Source organism: Vidua chalybeata, chromosome 1, assembly GCF_026979565.1.
Source record: "Vidua chalybeata isolate OUT-0048 chromosome 1, bVidCha1 merged haplotype, whole genome shotgun sequence".
Lineage (NCBI taxonomy): Eukaryota > Metazoa > Chordata > Aves > Passeriformes > Viduidae > Vidua > Vidua chalybeata.
This window is the reverse complement of record NC_071530.1, coordinates 41,696,626-41,721,639: the sequence shown is the minus strand read 5'-3', so window position 1 is coordinate 41,721,639 and position 25,014 is coordinate 41,696,626. Positions and strand designations below refer to the sequence as shown.

General features: G+C 38.7%; 2 protein-coding genes across 5 annotated transcripts in view; one reads left to right on the top strand and one right to left on the bottom strand.

Moving 5' to 3' along the window:
- The window catches only part of CNOT10 (CCR4-NOT transcription complex subunit 10), a 32,203-nt gene extending 10,297 nt beyond the window's left edge, over positions 1–21,906 (bottom strand). Inside the window, exons 1-14 of one of the 3 annotated variants that reach the window (XM_053961134.1) lie at positions 21,805–21,906; positions 20,051–20,104; positions 16,117–16,208; positions 13,322–13,483; positions 12,665–12,815; positions 11,522–11,667; positions 10,561–10,647; positions 9,776–9,859; positions 9,052–9,169; positions 8,036–8,185; positions 6,251–6,453; positions 3,548–3,669; positions 2,775–2,951; positions 68–148 (exon numbers count right to left, since the gene is read on the bottom strand). In XM_053961134.1, coding sequence (XP_053817109.1) covers positions 68–148; positions 2,775–2,951; positions 3,548–3,669; positions 6,251–6,453; positions 8,036–8,185; positions 9,052–9,169; positions 9,776–9,859; positions 10,561–10,647; positions 11,522–11,667; positions 12,665–12,815; positions 13,322–13,483; positions 16,117–16,208; positions 20,051–20,104; positions 21,805–21,826 — 1,649 coding nt within the window. In that variant the 5' untranslated portion in view covers positions 21,827–21,906. Of the gene's footprint in view, positions 1–67; positions 149–2,774; positions 2,952–3,547; positions 3,670–6,250; positions 6,454–8,035; positions 8,186–9,051; positions 9,170–9,775; positions 9,860–10,560; positions 10,648–11,521; positions 11,668–12,664; positions 12,816–13,321; positions 13,484–16,116; positions 16,209–20,006; positions 20,105–21,804 lie in introns of those variants that run through there. The other 2 variants (XM_053961152.1, XM_053961145.1) reach the window with 2 other exon arrangements.
- Positions 21,907–22,029: 123 nt separating this feature from the next.
- The window catches only part of DYNC1LI1 (dynein cytoplasmic 1 light intermediate chain 1), a 51,488-nt gene continuing 48,503 nt past the window's right edge, over positions 22,030–25,014 (top strand). The window contains exon 1 of one of the 2 annotated variants that reach the window (XM_053961176.1): positions 22,030–22,125. The gene's annotated coding sequence lies outside the window, so the exon portion shown is untranslated. Of the gene's footprint in view, positions 22,126–22,171; positions 22,257–25,014 lie in introns of those variants that run through there. The other variant, XM_053961185.1, reaches the window with a different exon arrangement.

Genomic DNA, 25,014 nt, shown 5'->3' with positions numbered 1-25,014 from the left:
AACCCTAGGAATCACAATTAAGGAAGAGGCTTTTTTTAATGGTGGATATTTTATATTATTTACTTGCCTTAAATTCTCCAATTCCTGTTTCTTCAAAGGTGAAGAAGGAGGAGCTGCAATGAATTTATCCCCTTCATGACTTTTATTGCTAGAATAAAAACAGTGCATTACTATAATAGATAATTTAAAAAATCTTAGTTTATTTATTCACTCAATTTAAAAGAACATAAATTCTGAAGCCAAAAATAGAGGGAGTTGAAGTTATTCACAGATTGAGGCACATGTTTGTATCCTAACCACTCTATTTGAGAAGGAAGAAGTGGGACACTTGCTGGAAAGGATTTGACTGACAGACCAAACAACCCACACCATTCTTCACAGCCTTGAGCTATTTTTGAAGTTCAGTGTAGGATAAGCATTTTTAACTGGAGGGACACAGAATTTGCTGAATTTGTACCTTCTCTTCTTTTAGCCTGTAAGAAAAGCACTAAACTAGTTTTCTCTCCAGACCTCTTAAAAACTAGTTACATAAATACTCTAGAAAGAGAGATAACCCACAAAGTGCTACAGCTTCCTTTAGACTTCTAGCTACCCTTTATTACAAAATGTCTCTTCTTTATTTTCTTTTTTTTTTTCCTTTCTCCAAATAAAATTCCACTTCCTTAAAATTACACCTTGTTTTTTTAGGGGGAGCATTTGGGGAGTATCCATTCTATTTAAGAAGTATGAAACTTCACCCTCCAATAAGCTGAAAGAACCTCCTTCTGGAATGAGAATTGAAGAGACAGCTAATGGCTGTGTCTTGGCAGTGAGAAACATCATGGTCTAGAAAAAGATTTAAAAGAAAATTCAGAATTGAAACGGAATCAGTCCATTTAACAAGAACTTAATTTATGAGTTTCATGTCTGTCTATTACAAATAGGTAAGATAACTCCAACATTCAAAACATACAGCAGAAATCTCCAAGGAAATTCATATTCAATACTGCTGTAGAGTACATACTTCATGCCTTTATCAAAAATTAGTTCAAAAAAAATACCCTTAACCACTAAAAGTATTCGCTGTTTTCTTGTGAATAAGAGAAGAATCTGCCTTAAGAGTCAGCCTGTTCAATTAGTGGGATTTCCTTTAAAACCATCCTGGTCAATTAGTGTGATTTTCTTCAAATGCCTTGTATGTTTTACTGTTCTCTCACAGAGGTTCTCTTGTCAGAAGGAACAAATCCTTAGAGAACCTTTCAGAATGTGGTACAGAAATTGAAGAACAGCCTCCTTTGTTGGATATTTTGAAATTGGCAATGACTACAGGGAGATATGAGGGAGTCCTTTCTTTAGCTTTTTTTCAGCTGAAGAAGCATCTGGTTTTGAAAGCAGAAGGTAGCAAAGGATCTTCCCATACAGGGCATGTTTTCCTTTCCTCACTCCTACAAAAATAAACAAAAACCACCCCAATAGAAAACAAAAAAGGAGGTCTTGTCTGAGTAAGGGCCACCACTTTATTTTCATCGCTGCCCCTCAGTGAGCCCCAAAACCTTAAAACTGAAGTCCCATTTAAACCAGAGAAGCTTCATCTCAATGGGCTGCATATACACTTGCCAGAGAACCTCCAACCTTAGTAAAGAGAAAAAGAAAAAAAAAAACCTACAACAGACAACCAGACAAAAACAATAACCCATAACCACCCTCTCCCCTCTCCAACTTTTATAAATCATTTGGTCACTTGACAAGATAGATTGTAATTGGAAAAACAGGATTATAGAGAGCTGCTTTCAAATATTGTTGCAAACAGTAACAGCCGCTGACCCTCAGTCTATCTGCAGACAGCCTTAGAATACATGAGGATGCACCTTGCGCCTACACAACACAGTATGTGTACAGTCAATCCCGCCTTGTGAGAAATGGATCTTATCTTCTTAACATCTATCTATACTCAGGTCTGACAAAACCAGCATGTTTTTTCATTACTCTCTAAGTAGTTCAAGTTCTACCACAGAAACTTTTTCCAGATGAGTTATCATAACATTTCCCCTCAAAATGGTCTTTAATGAAAGTTCAGACTATGATCAAAAATTACTCTTTAAAAGGAATTCCAGAATGTATGAAGTGATGCAATAAATTAAACCATCTTCTTTTAACATCCACTGTCTACAAATTACTTTTTCTGAAACTTTATTAACAGAATACATTTTTCTTAAATTCTTTTCTGCAAAATATGATTTATTAAGCAATAGCTCCATACTATTACTTAATGAACCCTACTTACTTCCTAAATCCAGTTTCCCATTTTAATGCAAATACAACAAAGCATACTAAGGCTGATGAATGTCAAATCTGATCATGGGGAAATGTTTACAACTGAGTTTCCAGATATTCAGATATATACTGAATCAAGTACATGGCGCACGTGCGCTCACACACAAAATCACTGTAACATGAAATTTCACTTACAATTAGAGAAATACCAATATGCACAGCAGGAGGGTGTGGGAAAACATAACATTTGCAGCACAGAAAAAAAGATGGCCAAGGGAAAAATAATTTCACTGTCTAATTTAATAAGAGTTGATAGGGACAGGAGGCATCAACTCAGTATTTTATTTCTAAATTAAAACAACAAGCGGCTAAACAATTTCCTTGAACATACCAACATTATTAAGAGACTTTACAAATATGTTCTGTTTTTCTGCTGGCCAAACAAGGTAAATTGCAGACACAGACTGTCAGCCCAGAATTACTCTGGACAAAAAGAAGGGTTTATATTCAATTCTGTTTACCTGCATGCTTCACTGCTTTCAGTGTTTTCTGTATTTCCCCCCAGCTGATTATTAGTTTTAGATCCATTTTCCTGCTTGGGCTCCTGTTGATCTTCTGGCAGTAGCAGCAAGGCATTTCTTAGACAAATCGCTGCAAACTCCATGCTGGCTACAGGTATTGCTGAGGACTGCCCATCACTTAAAGAGACACAGAAGTTGACCAATAAGTAGCAATCCTACTAAATTAAAAATAAAAGTAAAGCTCCAGAAATATCTGAATGCAGAGAAAACGACATCCTAAAAATGCTAAATAACATTTTAATATACCAAATTCAATTTATTAAGGTGTAGTATCTTGTTATCTTTACATATTGAAAATACATCACAATGCCCAAATAAATTCACTAGATTTTTGATTTCACTTACTGAAGTTTTATGGCAGAGCAACTAGATTCTTCCTGCATTTTTCTAAAGTGGATTACTGAAAATATATGGTTTTTTAGTGAGAAAAAGAGGACAGATTCAGCTATCTGAAAATAAAATTTCAGGTAAGTAAATTTTAAGCTTTAATTCTCATCTTACTTACAATAAACACACAGTTAAGCCCTCTGCTGGCTATCACAGAGGAGGCATAAAATTATGTTTAAGACTCACCAAGCATTTTAGCATGCCTGTCTCTTCACTGCATGAATGTAGAGTTATTCCACAACAGTTTTAAAATCTCTGATAAACAGATATATAGCCTTAACAAAGCTATAAAAACAAAATAAATAACCCATGGAAAACATACTCACTTATAAACAACATTCTGTATGGACTGGGATGCTAGGACTATCTTACGGTGGTAGCCTTGACCTACTATTGATTGCACAATTCCCTTTTTGCTGGGAAGACCTTTAGTCTCTTGTTCTGATGTCTAAAAGAAAAAAGGGGAAAAAAAGAGCTTAAATAACAAGGCTATTGAATGAGAGCTTGACAAAGTAAGTGAAGGCCGAAGGAAGACCTTGAACCCTGCTAAAATATAAGAATAATGGATACAGTTTTAAATCTAAAGTACAATGAAGGATCAGGCACCTTCTATTGTCTTTGTGTTGCAGAAGGGTTTTACTGCACACAGTGTAAGCACAGATTAGTTCTGACAGCTTGTCTGATAGCCTACTGACCTAGTTTCTCCTCTGTTTTGAAAGCAAAAGAACAATGAACCAAGTCATATTAAAAGAACTGACAGAATATCTAAAAAGAAATAATTTGATCTGCCAAATAACATTCAGACTTGGCGCTGTAACGCTTGCCATCTTCTCTCCCTGCTTACACAGCATTCAAAATGCTCTTTGGAAAAGCTGCTCCCAAACTGTTCCATGGGGAGCACAAAGCTGAACAAAAACATATGCAAAGATACATTAAATTAACTTGTTTAATGGATTGTTGAGTATGCAGACACATTCTGGGGGTCAAATGAACTTAAAGTACCCTCATTGTCAGTCCCAAGAATTATCTCTACACCATGTTTACTGGTGTATGTTTCGCTGTTTTACCATGAGCCATCTTAACTTCATTGGTAAGTTTAGTGAGTGATGAAGAGTTGCAGTTTTAAGAAAAATCTTATCCTAAATCTGGACTTTCAATAGCTGTCACTTAAAAAAAAAAAAATCAGAATCTACTGTAAAATTATTGACATATTAGCATTTACTACCAAATAAAAAATACATATACCGAGTTTGGATATGAAGCACATATTTCAAAAAAGGTGTTTGAAATGCAGGTGTATTAAAGGGAATCTTCTTCCATTTATATTTTATGTTTATAAAATACTAAAGTGGGTGAAAATTAGCATCAGTGAAATTGTTTTTCTGCATGGTGTTCAGAGCATAAATATGAATCTATGCTTAGATATAAAGGAATACTACTGCAAATTGACTTACAAGGTCAAATTGAACATATTATTGACTTTAGGACCTCATTTGTCATGTTGCAAATCTAACAACTTAAAGACACTTTATCTTTGCCTTTAATATTAATAGCATCAAAAGTTAATTTTTTTTCTTTTAAGATTACAAATTTAGGGAACAACAAGCTGGTTTTTTGACATGAATTCAAGCTCTCTGGTACACCACACATCATCATAACTGCACAGGAAGAAAGCCTCAGGAACCTGGCATGATCTACTACTTTGGCTAGTCTGAAGTAAATAGGGAAGTGCCCCATAAAGATCTGTATTTCCCATTTCCAGATTGCTAAACACTGTCCTTGTAAATGGAAATCTTAGCTTTGGATTTTTGTCACAAAACCACTAATCCACTCTCATATTCAGCTTTTCATTAGAGATGATCAGATTTGTCTTCTTTATCTATTTGTGACTTGCACCCAGTAGGATTGATACAGAATTAATTGCAAAATTAATATGAAGAAAGCTGTTCTTCCTGCATTTGCTGTGCTTTATAAAACTCAAGTAACTGACAACAAGTAACACACATAGAATCACAGTCAGTCCAGTTTTGACCCAACAGTCTTGAATCTTCAGTGCTCTGCCTCTGAAATTGGTATACAAGCAAACCTCTGCTATGAAGTTGTATCTTTCGTAAATTCTCTGAAATAGAGATACCAAAATATTGAGTACTGTTCAAATTCCCAAGGGAAAAGTTATTAATTTTATATTTGGATAGTGTGCAGTAAATAAATGTACAGAGGCCACCAAGAGAGGAAAACCAGATAATTCATGGGTGGAGGGAAAATAGAGTGAATATAGCTATTTGTTCAATTCATCTCACACATCCTGTGTAACGAGTTAAATTGGCATACTGTGGGAATAACTGCATAGAATCATGCAATTACAAACGATATCATCACTCCCCCACACTTAAGGGGTGAATTACAGTTTTACAGGGAATCATTACAGTGTATCTTAATTTCACAGATGTACTATTTAGGTGCAGATTTCTCTTCTAATAGCACATGATCCTGTCCTCAGCCCTCTGAATTTTATCATATAGGTTTATCCTAAACATACATGGATCAACAGGTTGAAAACAAGATGACATGCAGTATGCCTGCCATCAGTAGGTTTCCACCAACTTTTCCACGAGAAGAAGGTGAAGACTTAGCAATTAGAGACTCAGTTTCCCAGCAGGTGTGATCCCAACAGCTTCAGGATGGAGAAGGCTAATCTCTGCTTCCTCAGCCTCTGTCACTTTCAGGCTACTCACACTACAAAGTCTCACCTCACTTAATCTTTAGTGGACAATAGTGAGGAAACAATGAAACTTCAGATGAGCTTTGGCTGCACAAAGAGAAAAAGACCACATGCAAAGAGTTCCCTTCACCTGTTGCAGCTCCAGATTAAACACATAAAAATACATATACCTAAGAAATAATTAATCTGGATTTACAGAGGTGTCACAACATCAGGCCTTCAAAATACACAGCTTAACTCTAGGTATTAGTTCTACCTTTCTGTAATCATATGCCATTCTTTAGAAGAATTTTCCAAAGCCACTTACCCCTTTATTGGCAGCAATGCAGCATTCTGCTATTCTCAGCCACAGACGAGGGTTTGAGTGATAAACCTGGACTGCCTCAATCAGGCATTCAAAGGCAGCTAAGGGCCTCCCAATATGCAAGAGCTGAATTCCACAGTTATAGAGTAACTCATATCGTTTGTTAGTCAGTAGTGTACACATGGGTCTCCCTGAAAATTTTTTACCTGCAGAAAAGGATTACATCATATTGGATGTGCAGCTCAAGACAGCACAAAACTCTAAGAGGAAGAGGGAAGCTGTGAGAAACACCCCAAAGCTACCAAAAGCCTCTCTTATTGCTGAAATCCACTAACCTCCCTCTGTAAATTTCTTTCATACCAAGACTGATTTCAAATACAAATTAATTGTATTCTTAATGAAGACTGAAGTACATTAAATGCTAACCTCATACGTTCCTTATCACACAAGCTAAGTGTTATACAATAGTACTGAATCCGAGATTTGTGAGAATACACACATCTACACGCATTCCAGAGAAAACAGATTGCAGAAGAAAACCACTTTGCTGTTAACAAGCATAAAACACTTTCTGTATTCACTTTAATACCTAAGGCTACACTTGGGTCCAGGGGAGAAACAGGAAAAAAAACAATAAAATGTCTAATAGTGAATATATTTTAGAGAAAATAAGAAATGAAACCAATGATATCTTCATCATGAAATGATGAAGACTGAGTGATGAGGCCCTCTATAGTCAGATAGGCATAAACAATCCAGGAGATTCCAGGAATGTGTTTATGATAACTTCCTTCTCCAAATGTTGAAGGAGCCAATGAGGACAGGTCCTATACTGGACCTCGTTCTCACCAACAAGGAGGGGCTGGTTGGGACCATGAAATAGTGGAGTTAAAGATCCCTAGGACAGTAGGAAGTATGCACAGCAAGCTCACTACACGGGCTTGACTTCAGGCGAGTAGACTTTGGCATCTTCGGGGGTCTGATTGGTACAGTACCATGGGATACAGCCCTGAATGGAAGAGGAGCACAAGAAAGCTGATAAATATTCAAGGATCACCTCTCCACCTCTCCCAAGCTCAGGAGTGATGCATCCCAATAAAGAAGCTAGGCAAAAATGCCAGGAGGCCTCCTGAACAAAGAGCTCCTGGACAAATTCAAATACAAAAAGAAAGCCTACAAAGGGTGGAAGCAAGGACCAGTAACCTGGGAGGAATACAGAGAAACTGAGAAACCAGGGACCAGGTTGGAAAGCTAAAACCCTGACAGGATTAAATCTGGTCAGGGACATCAAGGGAAACAACAAAATCGTCTATGGATATGCTGGTGATAAAAGGAAAACTAGGGAAAGTGCGAGTCCCCTCCACAAGGAAACAGGAGACCTGGTTACTCAGAATATGGAGAAGGCATCCTTCATGTCCTGATGATTCTACACATTGTCAGCAGGACTATAAATAACCTAAGCAAAATAGGTCACAAAAATATTTTTTTTTCCTCATACCTCCCTAACTGATGGACAAAGTCTATAAACAAGGGAGAAGTAATTGTCCCAGCACCATGGTACATCAAGAAAAACAAAAAAATAAAGAACATATTTAATCATCATCATCATTTCTGCCAACAGCAACTACATCCTTACATCAGGTTATCATCAAAATTCTCACCCCTCTTACCCTGCACTCCACAAAGAGATGGAAGGGGAATTTTGCTGATAATTACTCAAACCTTCTGTTCTCTATTTCCTAGACTTGCCAACCCCTCTTCCACCATCTGTTTTAATCTCTTGCTTACCTGGATCCGAGCTGCCCGTTCCCAGCTGTGCACATGCGTTATCATTTTCTTGCAAGGCTTTTTTAAAGTAAAAAATTCCTAAATTGTGTTTTCCCATTGCAAAATGGATGCAGCCAAGATTGTTCCAGAACATACACCTTAAGCATTCACCTAAGAGAACAACAAAAGAGCATTTTCAGAAAGTGAAAGTTGTTGCTAAGCCCACAAAATGCTCCAACCACTTTCTCACGGGCCAGCATATTCTGGCAGTCTATTAAACATGTTTTTCAGTGAGACGTTCATTGGTGACGGTGTTATATCCAATATACATACACATATATTTATGCCAACCTAACCATACAATCAGGAAATTCACTCTTCTTCCTAAATATTCATTCAGGTAACACTGTGAGAGGTTTTTTCTAAATAATAAAGGACAAAAAATTAAACTTTTCACTTACCTGCTGTTGACTAAAGTTTTACAGGGTTAACATGGATAATAAAGACAAAAAAAAAAAAAACCCACCCTAAAAATCCAAATAATCAGACCATTAGCAAATTAAATAGACATTATTTTAGTCACAGCCTAGGAAGACTACTAAGTGAACATTATACTGTGCAAAAGGACTAATACAAAAAAGTTATGTGATGGTAAAGTTTTCATAAAATTTTAAATCATAAAGAGAACTTTAAGTGTAAAAACTGCCAGAGAGGCCTCAATTCTAGATCTAATATGTTGCCTTTTGTTTCATTTATTGATTAAGAAACTCAATTATGAGCATTACAAATATAACACAGCTTCATAAATCCATTTTCATGGACAATCACAGCCTTCTGTAGAAGAATGTTCAATGAAAATCACTACAGTGTTGTGTGAAAGTACAAGAAGAAAGATTAAACATATCTAGCATATAAAGCCATGACTTGCAGGGCTGACACTGTTAAGTAATCATTAATATCCTTAAAATTGATATCAACAAGTAGTCCTATTATACTAGACACTGAAGTACCTGCAGGATGAAGGGTTTTTATTTTACCTGTTTTCATGAAGCCTGGATGTTCGGCAATGTTGGCACTGTTTAAAAGTTTGACAGCTTTACGGTAATTGCCTCTCAAATACTCGAAATTGCTCTTAAGAAAGAGAGAAGGAGCTGACTGTGAAGGAGAAAACAATAGTTAGTAATGTCTTGGTGGATGATTTCTACTGCTAGTGTTACTTCACTTCACAAACGTGCCTCTGCTGCCATTTAAAAATAAATGGGTTTAGGCCATAACACTTTCACATGAACTTTAGAGAACCCTGTCATGGAAGTGGCTAAGGGCAAAGGATTTCTAACCTGTCTTCTAATGCCTTCCTCCTCACTGCAGAGTTCCTCATAGACTGTAATCTTCCTAGTCTACAACACAGACCTCATGATCCAGAAGGTTTTCTGTTAAACTTGCTTTCCAGCAAGACATAAGCCTCCAAAAAATGTCAACAAAAAGAAAAAAAACAACCCCCAAAAAATGCCCACATATCCCAGAATTAATGTTTTATAAACTGGTTTAAACTACCAATTACATCAAAGTTTGTAATATGCATAACATCTGCAGTAAACTAAAATTTATTTCATTTCAATTATAAAGAATGCTGAACCTGTTTAGAATTACTTCGAACATACACCCTCAAAAACAACTTTTTTGTAAAGATGATTAGCAAATTCAGTTTTAAGACACAGAACACATCTAGATTTGAAAAACAACAGTCTTAAGAACACTTACATTCCCAGCTGTATTCATAACAGACTTGATCTCCCTTTTGCATGCTTTTAATGACTTCATCTGGATATAGGCTCTCACCTTATACTGTTAAAAAATTAAATCTGTTAAATAATATACAATAATTTGTGTGTTTGCAAGACAAACTGTATCTAGATATTTACTGCAGAATATTTTATATACATCTTTAAAATACGTAGCAAAAAGCTATTCAAAAAGTCTTCACAAAAAGAAATTCTATTCAGACTTTAAACACCACATTTATAGGGTTTGTATTTACAATAAGCAGATGAACACTTTGTTCAATGGCCAACAGCTGCTCCATATTCAAACACAGATACGAGCACTTAAATTGACAAACTAATTTAAATAATCTAACATCTTAAACCCAGACATTTACCTACTAAACTGAAAAAACAAGTGAATGCTAATAGAGAAGCACTCTGATTCTTCACATTATTTTTCAACAGAACAGTACAGTGAAATAAAACCTCAGCTGATTTAGACTGTTGGAGGTTGAACAGACAAATTCAATGCAGCGAACTGCCATGTAAAGAAATTATTATAAGAAACAGGGACTGAAATTGTGGTGATGGGCAGGATCTTAGGTCAGTTTTTTCTTGTACATGGATCTTACAAAAAGGAAAACTAAGGAAAAAAATCTTTTTTTGTTTTACAACAAGGAGAGAGAAAGCATCATAATTTGGGCTAAACTAGTTAGGAGATGACACTCAGATTTAGAAAACCTTGAAGTAATGTTCCTGTATAAATAACATGCAGATCCTTACCTGATGTATCTTAGATTTAGCAACTTCTATCAAAGCTCCACTTTCAGCTTTTTGATTTGAGGAATCTTTATTGGTATTATTACCTGACTGTCAAAAAAAGAAGGAAGCATTAGTGTTAGTCACTTTTTAAATTTAGTTGACAGATTCACCTCACATGAAGAAAAATAAGTATTTAATAGTGTTAATAATGATGCAGTTTTGAGTATTTAATATCAAAATATACACATCCCACCAGAAACTAACTTGGGTTTAACAATCAAAATCCTCGAACCATACCAGCCTTTGAAGAGCTGAATTCTGTACTAACATTAGTGTTACACTACGTTGCACTGCAGTTAAGAATTCTTTTGCCTAGAAGGATGACATGCATGTTCTACAGTACCTCTTTAATACCTCCTTCAGTAGAATTACTATATACTTTAAAAGAGAATATTTTGTCTTAAGTGTGACATTCCATCGACAGGAAAACAATGAAATGCCCTCTCTTCACTTCCAAGCCACCACTGATTTTCTTGATTTTTCCAAAAGGCACATGAAAGATTTCATTTCAAAATGTGCCTCATATTTTCAGATACTATGTAAAAAAGATACGTAATTCCCCATCCTATGCTGTGCAATTGCAGTTCCTCTGACAGTAACTTCCCCTTCAAACTTAGGGTCTCATATGGTCATAGTCAAGGACAAGCAATATTTGACCCTGGAGACAACTGTTTTTCCAATGCAAGTCTTTGAAGAAAGACATTTTAGCTCCCTGGAGTAAGAGAAAAGGGTGAAAGAGAGGCAATAAACAGCTGTTGTACACAATTAACTCAGTTACTAACATATTTAAGCTGCTGTCTAAAGTTACAGGTGATCTAACATAGTCTTATAATTCCAAAGTCTTTTAAGATACTAATTTTGGATTGAACTAAAGCATACTTCTGATAAAGATTTAAAAGCATTTGTATGATTTTAAGCTTACCTCATTTTTTCCATTCTTGCTGTTATTATTGCCCTGTGAAATCATTTTTTCCAGAACAGCGAGCAGATGCAAGGCTTTCTCAGCTTGGTAAGTTAACAGGTATAAGTCTACAAGCAAGAAGCACACAGCCTGGGCAAACTTCTCTTCTGTGAAAAACAAAGAAGAAAAATTTGCTTTACAGCTCTAATACCAATCCCTGCAAACATGGATGGAAAAAAAATACTATAAAGTGCCATCTATGCAACATTATGAGAAAATAAATATATTACATAAGAAAAAATAATGCAGCCATGTCCAACCCACAGCTAAGTACATACACTGAAAAGAAAGCTCATTTATTCAAATGGCATAGCCATAGAAGCACAGACTAGGGACAGCTTACAAGTATTTCATGTTCATAGATTCTGAGAACTGATCTAAGTAGATCAGCACCAAAGATGCAGCATCCAAAAAGACAGAGCCATATGCAGAGGTAGAATCCCACAGAACTCACAAAGATTCTGTACAAACACATTACTGTTTAGCTGACTTCACAGAGAAAGTCCCAATTATGCATATTGAAAACTGGGAGGAACTGAAGCAGAAACACAGCAGCATTTACTTAATTTACTGAGACCCACACACATACATCCTTCAGCCTTCTCACTTATAAAATTTAACAAGGATTATGAAACTATTTCATACAAATATGGTAATTCTACTACACAAGGTATCATAGCTCATAAAAGTTGCAGACTTTGTATTCAGATATAAGCACATACAATTATGTATTACCTAATTAAGGTATTTAAAAATGAGTGCCCTGAAAAACAGACACCCATCTGTGAAGTTGCATGATGACCCAAAACATTAGATTTAAAATAATTTCATTAGCTTGTACATTATTATTTACATTAATACCGTCTCAAGTTGAAAAAATCCATTTCAGTTTCATAGCACTTTGTCTGCTAAAGCTCTCTGAAGCACCTTCCCCCAAATTCGTTTGTTGTCCTTGATATAAGTAAAACAATTCATTCCAAACCCGACCTATTTACTTAAAATTGTAACAGACAAATTACAAATTACTTGTCTGATAGTGAAAAAGACTGAATTGTCTTTCTGTAGTTCTTGGAATGGACAAAATTCTTCTTTCTGCCTACATACCAAAAGGCTCTATGAACTGGTACAGCTTCTCCCCGACAGATATAGCTTCAGTATACTGACGCAGATGGTACAGGATTACAGCTTGATTGTAGTACAGCATACTGTTCTCAACATCATCCAAACCATCCATTTCTTCAACAACAGAGTGAACCTGAAAAAATCCCACTCATTTCATTAATCTTTCAGTACCTATGATTTTAAAGTACCAGGTATTTAAAAAAAACCTCCAAAGCTATGAATTTCTTCAAAGGTAAATTATAACTAATTGACCTAATAAACTTCATTGTTGTAATACATTAACACAGCAAAAAAACATACAATGAAATACAAAATTGTCAATTGAGTAGAGTAAAGTAATATTTTCACTTTTTTATCATTTCACAAACTATTCCACATTAAGGAACTTTCTACCTTAAGAACATAGCAGGTCCTTCTATTGTTATAATCTCAGAACAATTTCAACAATAGTTAAAAAAAACAACTATAAAAACTGTCCTACAAGATTAAACTGACTCAGATGTTTAAAAGTAATGTTACTTTCTTATTTTGTTAAATCTACAGGACAAGGGGCAGAAATTTTACTCCTACTTCACAGAAAGATTCCATCACCATTAACAGTACACAAAATCAAGTACTATGTCAATACAGTTGCATTACCTGGTTTTTCAGCTGGTTAAGGGTTTGTCTCAAATTGTCTGTGGTGGTCTGATTACTTTTACAGAACTCTGCAACAGCAGTATTCAAAGTTATTTTGTAGTCATCTTTGTTTATGTCTTGAAGGGTATTTAGGTGTTGTAAACAAGCATCATAATTTCCAGCCTGTAAATTGCACACAAACCAGAAGCATTCATTAGAAGATACAGTCTTTCCTTTATCAATATAAGTGAACTAAATGTGTAAACACATATTTCATTATTTATGTAGAATAACATGGATGAGAAGCAAGTATAAATGTTGAAGCCATATCCAAACTTCAAAAATAATTTGGTGGAATAAGGACAAATTAAGTAGATGATTATTATTAACAGAACTTTCCATGAAAAGTGTTATTCTCATTTATCTTATTATATTAAGTTTCAAGACTGTTTCGTCAGTTTTCATAATCTTTCCACATTTCATGAACACTCAACAGCTGCAGTTGCTTACACAAGTTCCAGCCCAACATTTTATGTTCAGTCTTCAGTTCATCTGAATATATAGTGATTTACAGTTTGATCTACAGAAGTTACCTCATATTAAGAGCTCATGAGAGACTTGAAAAAGAAAGTGTCACTTTCCCAGAATAGGTTTAAAAAACATTTTTACAAGCTTTAGCTATTGGATGAAGTATTGAATCACCTAGGCATGCCTAAACAGAAACTAGGAGCCAAGCATGATGTTCCACTGATGTGTGATTTAATAGAAAAATCCCTTTCTTTGATCACAGGAATAAACAAGGACTTCAGATTCATGCACCTCTGCCTACTTTCAGTTTTGGTCTTTTCTGTGTTGGTACAGGAGGACTTTAGTGGCATCAAGGAATGAAAAAGAAACTCCTCACTCTTTCTCCTCACTCATTAAGCCTAGATTATGCTTCACTTTCAACTGCTAAATTCCCACACAGGAATAATCACATTCACTTCTTCCATATCAGATGTGGTCAGACAGATAAACAGATGCATTTCCATCTCTGTCAATGGTTCACACCCAACAGCTAAGCTCTGGAGTACCACCCTCCACTTACTCCTCCTTTTCAGGTGCTCTTCCACAGAGCTTCTCCTGGACTGCTGTGTAACTTCATATTAAGGGCAGAATACAACAGAGAAGAGCTCTGGGGTCCTTCTGCTCTCCCCGAGAAAGTTGCCATTCTGCAGCTCCTTTCCATGGAACCATTCAAATTCCTTTAGTCTCCCAGGCAGGCACAGTTACACAGCATAGAGAGATGTAGCAGGATATTGATACATTTTCACAACTCTAAGCACCAACAGCATGGATTGCCTTCTGATTATGTGCACAAACACAGGAACTTGCAACTCAACTGCTGGCATGCTCTTTAGCTGCGACAGTTCATCTCCCAGTGATTCTCTTCCTGCACTCACGCTTGGAGCTTCTCTTCAGTAGGAGCTTTGAGATCACAGCAAGGCTCCTAATCACGGCTGGACTACAAACCTTGAACCTTTAAATGCTCAGGTTATTTTGTGATGTTTTTCATCAGCTAACAGTCCTTTATGCCACTCTACTAGATAGGATCTAGAATATAATACCCAATTTTATAGGAATAATGTCAAGACTGAAACCAGATGTGTAATATGATAAAGCAGTATGGGAGGCAGTCCACAATGCTACCTGGAACTACTCAATAGCAAGAAACAGGCAAACACGGCAGCAAATTAATTCTGCTCACATCTGTTGCCACCTCACTCCATGAACGCAGGGAATTCTTAAAGCAAGAAAAAACATGACAAGATAAACCAAATACACTGGACCAGGATAAAAGTAAAGATGAAATCATTAGCAGATCAAAAGTATTTTAGGCATTTAGATGTGTGGGCAAGGTGGAAAACAAATGACTCTCTCACGTGTCTTCAGTTCTCAGGATCAAATGCTACTGATTAAAATGTTATTGAAAAGAGTAATTGAGCTGGACAGTGTTCAAGAAGTTCATTAGCGAACAGTGTTAAGAACCAACCATATGCACTTAATGTAACAAAATGAGTGAAACATAGAAGTATTGAGTGAAACATTGAAGCAAGAATCTCAAAAGAAAACAAATTATTCACTGACTTATTTTGCAAATTTAAAACTGAATTTAAAGCAAGTCATTTTGGAGACAGAGATACAATTGAAAGGAAAAGCAATTATACTTCCTGCCACATTACATAAAATTAGGAGGCACTACAAAGAAAGAAATAAACTGAAAGACCTGGTACCTGAACTTTAACACAGAAGGAAAAAAATCTTCCAAGAAATACAAAACAAGTAGTAGATACTGCCTGTTACGCATTCAGAAATATGTTTTAATGCAAAGGGACAGGACATTATACAACATTTTTTTGTGAAAGAATATAGCATGATGCTAAAACACAAGTGTTTGTTTCACTGCTGTTTTTTAAATACATGAGGTTCCTTTAAACACTAACACACCGTTTTTAGCTTGATGTGATTAATTCTTCCAAGAGATCATGCACTTCCAATGCTGATGCAGAATAGAAGCCTCATATTGCTTTTAAGGCTACTAAGTTTTGAAAATCAAGATTAAAAGTGCTCTTGTTCAAGTACCCTGTTCAGTCTTCTCACATCACAGCAGATAGAAAATGCATCTGCTGTCTTAATAACGCAACTAGCACTACTTTTGAACATCTTCTAAATAAATGCATTTGCAACTGTATTAAGAAAACAGGAAAAACAATTACATAAGCCCACTTAGCAGTAATGTGGTAATTTAGAAGTCTCAAAGTCTGACTTTGTCTTACCTGAAAAGCTTGTAATGCACTGCTCGACAATTCCTTTTCCTGATCAGTAATCCCAGAAGTACCTGCTCCTTCATGTTTTTCAGTACCTTGATCTGTAAAAGTGAACAGAAGATTACAACAAAGCTTGCAAGTGTGATAACAGCTTTACAGCTTAAAAACTTTGTTTCTTCCAGTTCTCAAGGTCCTCCTGCCAATACAAGTAATTTTCCAGATAACTGCAGCAGTGTCCCTACTACACTATCTATATCCCAAGTTACATCTCCTACCACAATATATCAAGTTATTCTATGCTCCTAGTGAATTTCTCTCCATAAAGTGTAAATTATGGTGCTCAATGGAACAACCAAAGCCTTGCAAGTTAACTTACAACCCATACATTTTAAATTTCTCTTGAAAGCTACAACCATACACTAGGATCTTCTTATTTTGCTCAAAAGTCAGCAGTGAAGGCCATACATCATGAAATATATACCACAGCAGGTTAGATGAAAACCCACACAAAATCCTGTATAGTGCTTCCTAAACAGCAAGCAAGGGATACTCTAGGGTGCAACAAAACCCACAGTAAACACTGGAACTTCCCCACAGCTCCCTACTTTGGAAGAATATCTCCCCAAATAAGAGGCTGCACTTGAACCATCATTGTTACTAATCATAGACAGATCTAGTATATTTTTAAAAAAACCTCTCTATACTTTTGTATTCTTCAATATACTCCATCAAATGCTGTCTGGTGATTATATTGCAAGGCGCAAGCACGTGCTGCCTGCTCACTTTTTCAGTCTCCCTCCAAATCTTATAGATCTTCCTTTGAACCACCTCTCTTCCAACATGAGCAGGAGCAGTTTATTCTCCATCTTCTTCACATTCTTTTCCCAGAATCTTCTCCAGTTCTACTATACCCTTTTCTAGACTAAGATAAGAACAACATGTAGCAACTATGATGGTGGTCCCTTTATGCATTTATATAGCAATGTAACAAGGTTTTAATTGCCTTCAGTTTTTTACACAGAATTCCTAATGATTTATGTTTCAATCACTATTGAGCATATTTTTCAGAAAGAAGTCTACTAAATCCTTTTATCATCATGTAATTAAGAATTCTGTGAAGTTGCATTAAAAAGCACAGTACACACATTCCATGTCAAAGAAGCTGAAAAAAAAACTCCACTAAGCCCTTCCTTGTGCTGAACACAAACTACTGAGAAAAAAATAAAACAACCACACAATCACCACACTGGAGAAAGGATTTCTAGGAGCATTAATTAATGTGCTAGAACATACAAAAATAATTTCATGTTTTTGAAAAAAAAGACTTTATAAACCAGCAATGGTTTCTGCTTCTGCAGAAAAGGATTTATTGAATTTCACAGTGGAAGATTTGCTCTAAAACATGCTTTGCTATCTTAATAGACTATGTAGGCTATGTAAACTCAATGCCTGCTTTCTCTTCCTTATAATTCGGAGATGTAATGCAAACTCCACTAATTTTGTTTTCACTTTGAACAAATGAAAACACTTAGCTGTGAGTTCCTCTGCAAAATGCATTCCCCATCACCACCAATATATCTCAATCTTCTACTACTGACCATGAAAATTTACAAATATAGGACACATGACAATCATAAGGGGCAGTCAAACCTCAGAAGATTAATCATATAATATCCTCAGTAAGAACAAAACAGACTTAGCAACCTGTTAAGTCTGTGCCTTTGCTGGGAAATAATAAGATTCCTTCCACCTGCAATAACACTATTGCCCCCTGCAACTGAGCAAGAATTGTAAATATTTGGTTGGGACTTTCATCCTGCATTAAGATGTCAACAAAGTAGAGATTATAAACTCTCAACAAATCTTACATCAGCAAGAGTAACCCACTATCATTTGGACAAAATTGAGGGTTCAGCAATTTCAGCACTCTGGAGGGATGGATCCTCAAGGGCCTACACCTGCTATGAAATGTCACTGCATAATGCATTGATCAAGAGCATTTGCACGGCCTTGTCCTTCAAAAGGAAAGGTGAAAGAGAAATTTAAACCACAAAAAAGCTCAGAACATTTCTGATGCACCAAAAGCTTTCTACAGTGAAAGAGGAAAGAAACAGGAAGTACCTCTGCTTCAACCTAAATATAGCATAGATTTGATTCCAGCTCTAAACCTTGTGATTATACTGATGAACTAAAAGCTCTCACTCTCCAAGCATCTTTAGAACAAATAAACAAATGCATCTTCCCTCGAACTTTCATGCTAACAGTGGCATTATCTGCTTTATTTGCTCAGCATGCCTGTCAGATTGTGCTGGTAAAGCTAACCACAGTGCAGAGCCTTGAGACTCTAAAGCTTTTGAAGCTCATAACACTCAATCTGATCAGATTCCTCACCAACAGGTTTACCTAGCAGAGAGCCATCAACTACCAGTTACATTACTGATTACTGCCTTTGTATGCAGGTTTGTAAGAGCAGCATCTCAAAGGAAGTCTGAATTCTGAAGTAAAATGTCTTCAGTGAAGTGACAGATAAATCAAGAGATACTTGTCTAAGGTCTGCAATAAAAACTACACTTACATAGCTTGGTTGATGTAATTTCCAAGGAAAAATCAGGACAGGTCTTCAAATTTCACTGTCTCTCTGAACTTGTTGGTACATTAAAAAAACACAAACAAACCCAAAACATAAAATGAAGCTGGGGACTACTTTAAGCAAAACCAGAGCTGTCTTGGTAATCCAAACAACTGCACCTACTAGCACTCAGTAAACAAAGCAGGTTTGTGAAACCTGAAGTAGAAGCTTATCAAGAAAAAATTAACATCCAGCTGATGTAGTTCACAGCATAACTCCTTCCTTTGAAAAAAAGCTCAACAAACCACTTTGGCTACTCTGTACCCTTTTTGTCTAAACACGCCTGAAACTTGTTAAAGACCTAAAAGCCACTCCAGTCTAATATGGTACTGCTATTCTTGTTTAGACTGGGATCTACTGCTTCAGCTGATCTGATCTTTGCTATCAGAGATCCCTCCAAGAGGAGTCACCTGAAAGCTGTCTGGCACAAGATACTGAACAAAATCCACCAATTCCACTGAAGCAGCAGGGATGGTGGGGAGGGAGTGCTCCTGTTCTCTTGGCTGCAAATGGCTATCCCAGTGCTTGCAAATAAAACTGTTACATCCATGTGCCTTGAAGCATTTGAAAGTGAAACATGTAGGAAACTTGTTCCCTGGCAAAAGAAACAGCATGCCTTGCTCACTTGGGCCCCTGTGACCTTTGGCACTCTTGCAGAAGCACATGGTGTAGGTAACACATGGCACACTAGTCATCTCTGATGTGCTCCCATCTGTACAGCAGCCACAATTATCAGCTGAAATATCCAAAGCAGTGCAGAGTCTCTACTTCACAAGTGAGAGAACTTGATTTATCTCTGTAATTTGTATTTAAGTATGGACCTGTTTGCTTAACTTTTCATTTGTCCAACTTTCATGAGTACAGACCATCTCTAAAACTAAAACTTGTGTAGGTTCATGACAAGGGGCAAAAGGGGCAACCTGGAACAGGATGGAAAAATCAACCACTCAGATTTTGATCAGGAGAAAGCTGCACTGAGTTGAAAGTTAAAGAATCAAGCCAGGAATTATCTTCCTAGCTATCAATCCTGGGGCTGAGCAGCAGCAACACTGTGTCACGGAGGCTGGTTTGCTTTGAAAAAGCAGGAAGCTGCTCCTGCTGGAGAAGGTACACCATGGTGGACAGCAGAATGTCAGAAAAACTGTCCCTGTGAAAAGAGAACAAGGAAAAGTATGAGACTGCCACCTGAAAAGGAAGATTGCTCTCCTCATGGGCTTGCTGCCAGAATTTCATAAAAGCAACAAAAGTCACATCTCCCACATGCACATACCTGAAGACACCTGAGAGTGACTGCAATCATTATCCTTCTCATACCTGCTCTCCATTTCTCCAAGGACTGCTGTTCCTGAGCTCTCTTGTTCCTATGCCCTGCAAATTACATCTTGCATGAACTGTGCTGCTGAACACCAGAGCATCTCTGGAAATATTTTTAATTTCCAAGCTCTACAGGCAGAGGGATAATCTCTTTGTTGAAAGGGGAGGAATCTATCACATGACTCTTGCTCCAAAAGAATTTTAAAGGGTATGAAGCCCAGCCAGTGTCCAGCCATTACAGGACAACAGCTTGTGGCACCAAGACTTAAGTTTTAATTTTTGTATGAAGCCCTTCACTACCAGCACAATAGACTTCTTTGGTGCTGTGCAATAAAAAGCAAACATTTCTCAGTGGAAAGCTACCTATAGCTCACTGCTATGAACAAGTGCAGCATGCAGAATATCCTGTCATAGCTCACATCTTTGATTCATTTGGCACATACTTTTAAGAAAGTAAAACTGAAAAGTTCCTTCAACATTTCAAAGAACATCAGCAAAAAGGTATTAAAAACTTGATGCCAATTTTTTTCTTCTAATTTAGCAGTCACTTACAGTTCTTACAAATAAACACATGACAGTTTAGTAAACAACACTCAGTGCACTATACTTATTTTCTCTGTAATTATTTTTCCAAATACTGAGGCACTTCATATTTAGCATCCAGAGAAAAAAAGGCTTAAGGTGATTTTAAATAATACTCCCCCCAGATAAAAATAACTAGAAAAAAAAAAAAGGTGACCAGAAACAAAACCAGAAGGAATGGCATGAAGCTGTGTCAGGGAGGTTTAGGTTGGATATTAGGAAAAGGTTCTTCACTCAGAGTGTTTGGGCACTGGAATGGGTTCCCCACTTTGCACAAGCCCAACAGAGTTTAAGAAGTGTGTGGAAAACACTCACAGGCACATGGTGTGATTCTTAGAGATGTCCTGTGCAGGACCAGGAACTGGAATTTGTTAATCTTTATCAGTCTTCCAACTTAGGATATCCTACACTTCTATTAAGTAGACCTATACAATTCTGTAAGGCTTTCCTCCACATCACACTCTCTTCTCTATCCCCCCAAGAGCTGACATCTGACGGAATGACCTTTCCTGCAATGAAGACTTCTTGCATGATGAGGAGTTGTACAGGAGATGGATGAGCAGTAATTTATCAGTACTACTAAGATTTAGTCTGTCTGTTTACCAGAACATAGCTTATTTTTTAGTCTCGGTGACTTCTCTCTGCAGTGTCTTTTCAGGCCCGAGTTCAGTGAGGACACATCCCGTGAAACCAAAGCAGCATCCCTGACGGAATCAGACTGAACTCCAGCGATTAAGCAGCACCACCAAGAGTTATAACCTCCCTCATAGCTTCTGCATGCCCCAGTTTAACAAATTAACCCAGAAGCTCGACTTCTGTAGGGATTTATAAGCTCTGGGTGACACAAACACACAACCCCCCCCCCCTTCCCCCGCCAATACGAACATTGGGCCCTCCCCACCGAGCCCTTCCCGGCCAGGAGGGGGCAACAGCTCAGCGCCGCTTGCCGAGGGCACGGAGCGCCCGCCGCGCACGGCCCCGCCGGTGACCCGCAGGTGTCCCAGGGGCCCCTCACAGTGGCCCCGCGCCCGCCGCACACTACCTCTTCGGCGGAAGGACACGGCACACAGCCGCACAGGCGGCTTTCCCCCGGCGGCGCGCGTCCCTCCGCGCCGGGCGGCGCAGGCCGGGGGCGGGCACGGCGGGGCCGCGGCCGCTCCCCCCGCACTCACCCGCAGCCTTGTCCGCCGCCATCTCCGCTTCGGCCGCAGCTCCGAGCGAGACCGCACAGCACGAGCGCGCCGATAGTTGTCGAGAGTTCCCCGCGCGCTGCGCCACAGGCGCCGCCCGACCGCCGCCGCCAACCGGCCGCTGCCCCCCGGCACTACTTTGCCGCCGCCGCCGCTGCCCTGCGCGCGTCGGGCCCGCCCCGCCGGTTGCGCCGCCCGCCCCGATTCGCCCGCCGCTTCCGGGTTCCCGGCGCGCCCGCGACGTCCGGTGGTTGCTGGGGCACCGCGGATGTGACGCCAGGACGCGGCGGGGCGGAGGGAGAGGTGAGCGAGGCGGAGCCGCCATGTTGGTGTGTGAGAGGCGGGCGTGCGGCGTTGCGCGGTCCTCCCGCGGCACGGAGCTCGCCGGCAGCTGCCGGCCGCTGTCTCGAACGGGGTTTGTCCTTTCTACCCCGGTAAGACGTGCCGGCTCTCATCAATGGATGTAAATTTCTAAAGGTGGGGTGCTAAGAGGTGGAGTCAGGCTCTGCTCGGTTGTGCCATGCAAAGGGACAAGAGGCAACGGGTAGAAACTCATCCATGGGAAGTTTCACCTGAACTTGAAGATGAATTATTTACTGTGTGGGTGACTGAGCACCTTAACAGATTGTCCAGAGAGGCTGAGGAGTCTCCGTCACCAGAGATACTCAAAACCCCCTGGACACAATCCTGTGCAATGTCTCTAGGATGGTCTTACTTGAGCAAGGAGGTTGGACCAGCTGCCTGCTGTGGTCCCTTCCAACCTGACCCATTCTGTGATGCCTTCCGGAGCAATAGCGGTGACCTGGAGGCTTCCATTCAATGTATTCTCTAGTTTATCTGGATTGTCAGGTGGATGATCTAAAGTGTTGTAAGGGTGCTTCTCACCATGCTAATTAATGGCAGTAAGTGCAGGTTCAGTGCCTGCATCCCGCATTCCTTCCTTCCTAAGTGGCTGTTTGGGCACTGGACACCTGAAACCTGGGTAGGGGGACAAAACCCTCATGACACTGAAGACCCCAACTAGCTTTTGTAATGGTCATTATTATATTTCTTATTAAAGTAACAGACATAGGATAAATGGCACTAGCATAGTCGTGAATGTTAAAGATTCTTAGGGTGTTTGTGTCCAGTTCCAGGCCCCTCAATTCCAGAATGACATAAAGGTACTGCAGTGGGTCCAGCAAAAGTCAGTGAAGCTGGCTAACGGTCTAGAGGATAACGAGGAGCAGCCAAGGGAGCCAGGGTTGTTGTTTAGCCTGGAGAAAAGGAGGCTCAGGGGTGAACTTATCACTCTCTACAACTGCCTGAAAGGAGGATGTAGTGAAATGGAGGTCAGGCTCTTCTCCTGGGCAACCTGTGACAGGACTAGCCTCAAGCTGTACCAGGGGAGGTTGAACATCAGGACAAATTTCATGGGAAGAGCAATTAAATATTAGAATAGATTGCTCAAGGAGGTGATGGAGTTGCTGCCCCTGGAAGTGTTTAAGGAACAACTGGACATGGCCACGGTCTGGTTGATGTGCTGGTGTTCAGTCAGCTGTTCAGTCAGTAGGCTGGACTTTCTCATCTCAGAGGGCTTTTCCAAGCTAATGGATTCTTTGATTCTGTGATTACTTGGATTTGCTATACATAGGATTTAAGCATTTAAATTTGCTTAAATTTTGCTATGATGTGTCTTGATAGGCTCAGCAGCCACTTCTTGTTCTGACTCTTGGGCATAGACTCTGTGGATGAGTGCAGAGGAGCCAGCTAGGGGGTTCTCTTTTGAACCCTCATAGTTATATTTACAACAGGAAGTAGGATGAGGTTAGAAGGCACCCCAGAGATGTCCCCTTCAAGCACCAATAGGTTCCCTGTGCCTCTATCCCTTGGAGTGAGGCTCTAGAGACACAGGGACAGTTACACTTAATGGCCATCATGGATGTGCACTGTGTACTTCTTCTGTGTCACTGTGGGGTTCCTGTCAGACACTGTTTCCACAGTGAAAGTCAACAGTTATCTGTTGATATAGAAACACTTTCTTCTATTATTTCTCCAGATGTGGTTCTCCAAGATTTCCCACTCCTTCTTCATTTATTCCTGTTAAACATCACCTTGTTTTTCAACTTGTGATAGCAAGTATAGATACACTCAGTTCTGATTAAGAGACTTTAGCTTGTACAGTTTTTGTTTCGTTGCCAGCAGACAACATTTGTCAAGTCAGCCCAGAATGTCTCACGTACACTGCGCCTATGGCATGCCTCTTGCACATTAGAGAAAAGTTGTCCTTGAGGAAGTCAACAGCTAAAGGGTTTTAGTGGAAGCAGGCCCCTCAGAGAGGTCAGGTTTGTAGGCAAGGAAAGATTTAACACAGGGAAACAGTTGGGAAAAAATGCACTCTAACACGCACGAGCTCTGAACACCTTTAAATCACAAATTTTCATGAGAAAGGCCCTGTAATTAAGGATTCTGAAAAGGAACAGGCTTATTTAAGGAATTTGAAGAGCAGGATTATTCTGTTTTGTAATTGAAGTTCTGAATATTCCAAATTATGTCTAATAACTTACTATTTATCACTGCTTCTTCAATTCATCTTCACTCAACTCTGATCTTCAGGCTTTCTTTTAGATACATATATATGAAAGAATCACACAATCCTTATTCTTACATATCTTATTCCAAGTCTCTGAATTTGTTGTATCTTCTTTTGTATGAAAGAGCTGTTGGACAAGACCTGTGTGTATTTGCGAGTACCTGCAAGTAAAGTTGCAATAGCAAGTTCTCCTAAAGTGTATATATTTAACATTGTAATTATTTATTAATGTTGCCACTCTATTTATTTATATGTGTATATATATGTAAAAACCATGCTGTTTTGGTACAAAATAAAACCTATAAGGGGAAGAGCACTATGCTGCAAATGTAACTGCATATTCTCTCTGATTTTTTCAAAACAAGGAAGTCACCAAAAGTCTGTGCTGAGTGACCAAGCCAGAATGGCCAGTGTGGAGCTGATGTGAATGTCCGTGTCCCTGTCTCCCAGGCTTGGTCCAGTGTTTATTCCCAGTGCCTGAGCAGGAGCCTGCTTGCTCCAGAGCATGTCGCATCAGGATGGGCACCACAGTGAATTTGCCATGCCGTACTGTAGCTTTTCTTTAACGATCATGTCAAAATCTATTTAGATTCAAGTGTGGCAGCCCTGGTATCCAGCTG